The sequence below is a fragment of the Eleginops maclovinus genome, chromosome 17 (assembly GCF_036324505.1).
Source record: "Eleginops maclovinus isolate JMC-PN-2008 ecotype Puerto Natales chromosome 17, JC_Emac_rtc_rv5, whole genome shotgun sequence".
Taxonomy (NCBI): Eukaryota; Metazoa; Chordata; class Actinopteri; order Perciformes; family Eleginopidae; genus Eleginops; species Eleginops maclovinus.
In genome coordinates, this window is record NC_086365.1 from 16007870 (window position 1) to 16015332 (window position 7463).

The following is a 7463-nucleotide window of genomic DNA, read 5'->3' on the forward strand; positions in this document are numbered from 1 at the left end:
AGCTGGTGTTTTTGGTACTTTTATCAAATTTAAATACAAAAAAATAGAATCATAAAAAGTCCTGAAAAGCTTTTCCTGCAAGGTGTGAAACTGACATAGTAAAAGTCCCAAACCAGCTGCCAGATTGATGATTCAAACACATATAACGATCTGTTTCTATCAAATGAAGTCTGTACAATGTCTGGAAATGACTGCCATGAACCCACATTAGAGAGGGGGAGAGGATGTCACTTACCGGGTGGTGGTGAGCAGGAGAGAGATGGATGTGATTCCTGCTCATTAGGGTGCTGTCAAGACTTCTAAAGAGAGGCAGAGACCCACCCCTTAAGGGAGGGAGAGAGAGAGAGCAAGAGAGAGAGAGAGAGAGAGAGAGAGAGAGAGAGAGAGAGAGCAAGAGAGAGAGAGAGAGGGAGAGAGAGAGAGCAAGAGAGAGAGAGAGAGAGAGAGCAAGAGAGAGAGAGAGAGGGAGAGAGCAAGAGAGAGAGAGCGAGAGAGAGAGAGCAAGAGAGAGAGAGAGAGAGAAAGAATTTGATATTTTTATTGCACATCTTTACTTTAGATTATTCTGTTTATATGAAGATGCTTTTTCCCTATTTTATTTTATTTCTTACAGATTTTTATTTTAACTTCTATATTGTTTTTTTTATTTGCAGAGTTTTACTATTTATTTTTGTATAAATATTGTTATTTATTTTAAAATTGGGCAACTTTCATAAAACCCAATTCCCCTTAATTTAAATTATTTTTTTGTAGTTCCAATTGTAAAATAACATAAGAAAAGACATTTAAAATGCATATTGAATTCTCCAAAACCTTGTGTCGCTTTGACCATCATGTGTAACATCAGGCGGCTGTAGGTTGGTTCAACATCTTGACTCAGGGAAGCATGCGTTGAACTCTTGACTTGGGGAAAAATAAATACTGATATCATCAAACCCTTTAAGATATCTCCCTGAACACAGGATCCAGTCACTGAGCGGTTGACAGCTCGTCCCAGAACCTAACTTTTCCTGACGTCTGAATGAGAAATGCATTAGATCCACATTAGGCTACATTTAAAACATAGATTACAAACCTGTAAATCTGCTGTAGGCACTAGTGAAGACTTCATCGATGGACAATGAAGTGCTTTGTGTGCGTCGACACATGAGCTTTAACATAAACGCTGCACACTGTGGGGAAGAGTTTAATTTCAGCCGGAACAAAATATAAGGCGCTCTAATTTCCTGAAAATCACTTCTCAAGTCTTCCATTTTCTTTTCTTGGAAAACCTGTGAGAGCAACATTGACACTCTTCTTTTTAGCATGATGACGCCAACACTAACCATAAAGCTGTAAGTAATGGGGGTGTCATTCATCTTGCAGGTATTTGGTCATAAATGAAAGTATTGGACAAAGATTTTGACCCAATGTTGGTGCTGGAGGAAAAGCCAGAGAATAACCAAAGAAGGATTCCTTTAGCGGGGACCATGAACGTCTGTACCAATCTTTAAGATTATACAAGCAATTGGTGTTCAGATATTTCAGTCAGGACCAAAGCTATGGACAACGCCATCCCTAAATTCCAGCAGTTGCTCATTCCTGCATCTTAAATGTAAAAGATGTATTCTTTGTATTAAATATGACGATGCATATTGAATATCTTCAGATGTTGGGCTTCTGCTTGGATGAAGACGTCAAAGACATTTTACCCGTTTTTGTAGTATTTTATAAACTGAGTTATTGATTGTTAAATCCCTGCCAGATTCATTATGAACATACTGTATCTGCTAGTTGCAGCCAAAAACTGCTTGAGAGTGAAAAAGTTAAGATGTCCTCTGACGATGTTGAATGTCTGGGCAACATTGAATTGATCCCCATAGCATAGACGCTCATGCTGTTTCTAAAGGTCAGGGCTTATATTAAAACTTCCCTCGCTTACAAAGACTCATTGGAAGAGCCCTCATGTGATTGAGAATCCCAGCCACGGCATCAGATTCCTCCACATGTATTTTTCTGGTTATCAATTTGGGTTGGAACCGTTTTCTCAGAAATAATCAATATTGAACCCCAGTGGGCAAAGCCAGAAAATTAGGAATGTTCAAGGAACTGTGCAATAAAGAAACCAGAGACAGAGCTGTGATTAAAGCAGAGACAAACCACTTGACTTGCTGAGGGGATGTTTTCGAAGAAATGTCTTTTGCAAATGTGAGAATCATGCAACTATATGCCAGAAGGTTTGTGATGTGTACAAATAACGGTGTGCTGATGTTTGTGAATGCATACAATGGAATAAAATAAACAGGGACTACTGATGAGCTTACTCTTGCACATATTCATCAAGGTGGAAACGGAAATGTTGATTAATGTGTGCACTGTCCCTAGTACATGTATACTAAACACACATCTAAAACTGTGTAATATACTAAAAAATCATATTTACATAAAAAAAGTAAATTAAAATAGTGTAGAAATAATAGAAATAGTGACTATCATTGTTCACGTAGAGACAGTAATTTCAACACAGATTTTTAAATAATATCTGATCATAAAACTACCAAAATGATGTCTCACGCAAACTCGACCAAGCGCTTTGTACTTTGGCCTTCTTTGCTTGCCGTAGTGTTTATATGCAATGTAGCCAACATGGCGTCGGGAAGTTAGCCAGTTAGCTTGGTTAAGGCAAGTATTTACAATTAGTGTCTTTTTAAGTATATATGCAGGGAAATTAGCGGGTTTGTTATGAAGGGAACTGTTTTGAAATGATATCAAGAAGTTAAAAGGTGGGTAAAATGCGTGTAATATGGCTAGAATGTGATTTACTCTCCACGAAGGAACTGTCAGATAGCCGTTAGATAGCCGTCAGTTAGCCGTTAGCTCACATTTACACAATTATTGTCGTTGCACATGTTGAGAGGAATAGCGGTAATGTCACAAGTGAGATTGGTTTTAAATGATATAAAGCTGTATAAAAGTAATTAAAATGAGTGTATTGTGGCTGTAAAAACGTATTTTCTCACCTAAAAGCAATACACAAAGCCACAATTATTGTCGTTTAATACATATTGTGGGCATTTTGTATTTTTATGAAGGGATTTGTTTTGAATTAATATCAAGATGTTCTAAAGTCATTACAATACTTCTAATATGGATAGAAGAACGTTTTTCCTCACCTACACTTAACTGTCAGTAACGGGAGGTGAAGAAGTACTCAGATCTTGTACTTGAGTAAAGTAGAAGTACTCAGATCTTGTACTTGAGTAAAGTAGAAGTACTCAGATCTTGTACTTGAGTAAAGTAGAAGTACTCAGGTCTTGTACTTGAGTAAAGTAGAGGTACCAGAGTGTAGGAATACTCTGTCACAGTAAAAGTATTCTAAATGTTCCTCCAGTGAAAGTAGAAAGTACTCTCCTCTAAATGTACTTAAAGTAGTGACAGTAAAAGTAGTCATTGTCTGATTGGTCCATTTCAGAATAATATCTCTGATATGTTTTATAATGATTGATCATTAAAGTGTTCTCAGAGCTGGTAAAGGTGCAGCTAGTTTGAATGGCTTTGTGTACTGCAGGGTAGCTGCTGGATTTACTGCAGGTGAACTACAGTAAATATGAGTAAAGGTACTCAGTGCCTCCCCCCTCTCTCTGCAGGTTTCTCCTCTCTGTCTCACAGTGTTTTGGGGAGTCTCTCTGTCCAGATGTCGGAGGTGGAGGAGCTGCGTCCGGTCCCCCGGGAGAGGGCCATCCTGGAGAGCTTCTTCACTCAGCTCGGCATGTTCTCCTTCGACCGGGCGAAGGACTATGTGGAGAAGGAGAAGGACAGCAGCAGCCGGAGCGGGGGGGCTGTGTGGGCTTCGCTGCTGGGGGCTCTGGGTCACCTGGCCGCGGCCGAAAAGGCCTACCACAACATGACATTCCTGGGGCAGAAATTGGGTAAAACATGGGGAATAGTGTGGAATATATATATATAATCACAGGAGGGGGTGTTACTACCTACAGCTAGGGTTGATATTAATAATGGCATCATCTCAAATACATGAGATTATTACCTTCTGCTGCAGCACATTTGCAGGACACGAGTATAGAAAGTATACAGTTTGCTCTTCATTGGCCAATTAGAACATTAGAAACACTCTTATATTAATCTGTTAGAAATTAAAACCAGACTAAATCCTGTTCTATAATATAAAACAGTGCAAAGAGCCATTCTACACCTTGAGCACTTTTTGCTGACAATATATAATAATATTTGACCACATCTCAGAGGCCTCTACATTTACTTCACGTCATAGATTCCTTTTACACATAAAACACATGGTGTGCTTATATGATATGATGCCTGAATCATCCCTTTATTTGACAGATTGTGTGGAGAGATTTAAAAGAACTGTAGTTTAGAGAAGTTAAGCACTTCTCAAATAGTGTAGAAATACTAACATTAAAATACTCGGTATGTAGGACGACCTACAGGATAATATACACCAGATATTTAAAACTTCATTTATAGTACATATATAAAGTTTAACCCTTGGAGACTCGTATTAACTTTCCTCTAACATGTGAGGGTCAGGAGACAGACTGCTAACACCAGATGGCGCTGTAGCTCATACAACCTGGAAGAAATCAATTTCCTGTCCTGCACCAAACACGGATTTCTTCCTCCCTTTTTTTTTAATCAGAAATCTTTACTGGAAGAAGGCATGCACGAACAACATGGCATTCAGAGTCTTTAAATAAACAACCGAACAGGGACAGGTCAGACAGACAGACATAAAAGATGAAGGGCTACGGGTTCTTTCCTACATCACATTGTTCAGTCACTTTAATTGCATGTTTGTTTAAATCAATTTAAAGGCATTACAAACTGTTGTGATTTGTGTGTCTCTCTCCCTCTCTGCAGGCGGCCAGTCCTTCTTCACCAGGAAGGACTCGATCCGCACCCTCTACACTTCACTGTACAACGAGCTGAGGAAGGTGGTGTCGGGGGGGCGTCACGGCGTGCCCGGCTCCGCCTCCTACCTGGAGGACCTGCTGTCCCACCTGTCAGAGCAGCTGTGCCACTTCACCCAGGCTCGCATGGACCTGTCGGAGCTGTACGAGAAGCTGCACGCTCTGAGCGGACAGAAGAGCGTGCACTCAGAGGAGCTGCTGAGCACGCTGCAGGCCGTCACCTCCAAGTACTGCTCCAAGTGGGTCCCCACACACGCACACACACACACACACACACACTGCAGTACTGATGTGCAATACTGAAGGACTCTGCTCCATTACATTTCATTTTTCTCACAGAGAAATATTGTCCCTCTCACCCGGGACGTCCTGGATTCTAACTTTTAGTAAATCAGCGTTTATATAAAACAAACTTGTTAGGGAGAGAGTGAGATATCAGGGGGGGAAACATTCTGCTTAAATTGCAGAAACACAAACCAACTTCTCCCTGGAGACGTGTCAGCAGAACTGCACCAGAAACACACACACACACACACACACACACACACACACCACTGATATGAGCGAGCTCAGGGAGCTGAAGGTGAATCTTCACGTCAGCAGGCCTGAAGATATATGGGGAGCCTAAATATAGAGTGTGTGAGAGAGAGTGTGAGTGAGTGTGAGTGTGTGTGTGTGTGTGTGTGTGTGTGTGTGTGTGTGTGTGTGTGTGTGAGTGAGTGAGTGAGTGAGTGTGTGTGAGTGAGTGAGTGTGAGTGTGTGAAGGATATTTAATGCTTTCAGGTCACTAGAGTTTTAACAGCTACGATAAATATAAAAAATGGTGTATTTGAATTTATACATTTTTGAATGAATTGTTTATAATTGTATTTATTTTTGATATAAACTTATTTATACTTTTTTATTTTATTATAAAAATGTAATAAAAAAGTGAATCAAATGTTATGAATCACATCATTTCTCTCAGGGGTATTTACACTGTGAACTGGCCTGCAGACGAGTCCAGCTTCTACATATTCTTCCTCCTCCTCTTCCTCCTCAGGTTCCACCACCCAATCCTGTGCCGGGTGGAGGAGTGTTTCCAGACGGAGCTGGACGTGGTGCTGCAGCTGCTGCGCTGCCAGGCTCAGGTATCTGAGTGGAGCTTCCTGCCGGCGCTGCTCAGTCTGCACGCCGCCAACTCCAAGCTGCTGGCCTGGGGTCAGCTGTTCCAGCGGCAGAAGGAGACACGGAAGCATCTTTTCGGAGGTCAGTCCCAGAAGGCCGTGCAGCCGCCGCACCTTTACCTGTGGCTGCAGCGCTTCCAGGCGGCGCTGCTCGCCAAGTTCAGCTTCTACTTCCACGAGGCGCTGAGCCGGCAGACGGTGCCCGGTGACATGAAGGCGCTGACGGCCCGCACGACGCCCGACTACCACGGCAAGATCTGCTCCTTCATCCGCAAGCACGACGCCAGCAACGTGTCACTGGTGTTCGACAACCGCGGCTCCGAGAGCTTCCAGGGCCACGGGTACCACCACCCGCACTCCTACCGCGAGGCCCCCAAGGGCGTGGAGCAGTTCCCCGCCGTGGTGTCGCTGCCCACAGGGGAACGCCCGCTCACGCACTGGCCCAACGTCATCATGATGATGGGGGACCGCGCCGCCGAGCTCAACACGCTGGACAAGGTGGTGCACTTCTACGACGACAAGGTGACCAGCACCTACTACCTGACCCGGCCCGAGCCTCACTTCACCCTCGTGGTGATCTTCGACGGCAGGAAGTCGGAGAAGGATCTGCACATCGCCGCCTTCCTGCAGGAGATCTCGGGATCGCTAAGGAACACCAAGCCCTTCGGCTCGCTCAAACCCGGATCCAAGGGCTGACTCTGATCCCGGGGACCAGCTTCTGCTCTTTCTCTCAATCTCAGATTTTTGTTTCTTTTGCACAAAGACTGAATAAAATGATGTGCCAAAAATGTTCCAGACCAAAAAGAACTAACTGTTGTTGGAAGTGGTTAATTTTATTTAACACGTTTACTTTATATTTTAAGTGTCTTTAATAAAAAAATGTTATTGTGATTAAAACCGTTTAAATAAAGCTTTGAGATTTTCACATCCGGCTCTCGAACTGATTCACCGATGCAAGTACTTCTAAATTGCAGTCCTAAATGTCATGTTGTCTTTCATTACTTAACTTATTTTATGGGAAGGAGAGGAGAGACAAATACTGATATACACCTGAACATCAGCAGGAGAGGACTCTTTAAAGTAGAGACACTACATACTGATATACACCTGAACATCAGCAGGAGAGGACTCTTTAAAGTAGAGACACTACATACTGATATACACCTGAACATCAGCTGGAGAGGACTCTTTAAAGTAGAGACTCTACATACTGATATACACCTGAACATCAGCAGGAGAGGACTCTTTAAAGTAGAGACTCTACATACTGATATACACCTGAACATCAGCAGGAGAGGACTCTTTAAAGTAGAGACGCTACATACTGATATACACCTGAACATCAGCTGGAGAGGACTCTTTAAAGTAGAGA

The 7463-nt window shown here is 42.5% G+C and overlaps 1 protein-coding gene across 2 annotated transcripts; it reads left to right on the forward strand.

Annotated features, from left to right (window-relative positions):
* Window positions 1-2566: 2566 nt before the first annotated feature.
* Window positions 2567-7016, forward strand: kics2 (KICSTOR subunit 2). Of its 2 annotated transcripts, none has more exons than XM_063905095.1 (4): window positions 2567-2661; window positions 3627-3908; window positions 4876-5164; window positions 5968-7016. In XM_063905095.1, exons 2-4 carry the CDS (start codon window positions 3674-3676, stop codon window positions 6785-6787), a joined length of 1344 nt encoding a protein of 447 aa, XP_063761165.1. In that variant the 5' UTR covers window positions 2567-2661; window positions 3627-3673; the 3' UTR covers window positions 6788-7016. The 2 variants fall into 2 exon arrangements, with proteins under 2 accessions (XP_063761165.1, XP_063761164.1); XM_063905094.1 differs by having other exon boundaries at window positions 2610-2762.
* The last annotated feature ends 447 nt before the right edge of the window (window positions 7017-7463 follow it).

Bases quoted from the DNA above. Each gene is read 5' to 3' on its own strand.
- kics2 (XM_063905095.1), top strand. From the start codon at position 3,674: ATGTCGGAGGTGGAGGAGCTGCGTCCGGTCCCCCGGGAGAGGGCCATC. The intron at 3,909-4,875 runs GTAAAACATGGG...CCCTCTCTGCAG, and splicing joins ATTCCTGGGGCAGAAATTGG to GCGGCCAGTCCTTCTTCACC. The intron at 5,165-5,967 runs GTGGGTCCCCAC...CTTCCTCCTCAG, and splicing joins ACCTCCAAGTACTGCTCCAA to GTTCCACCACCCAATCCTGT.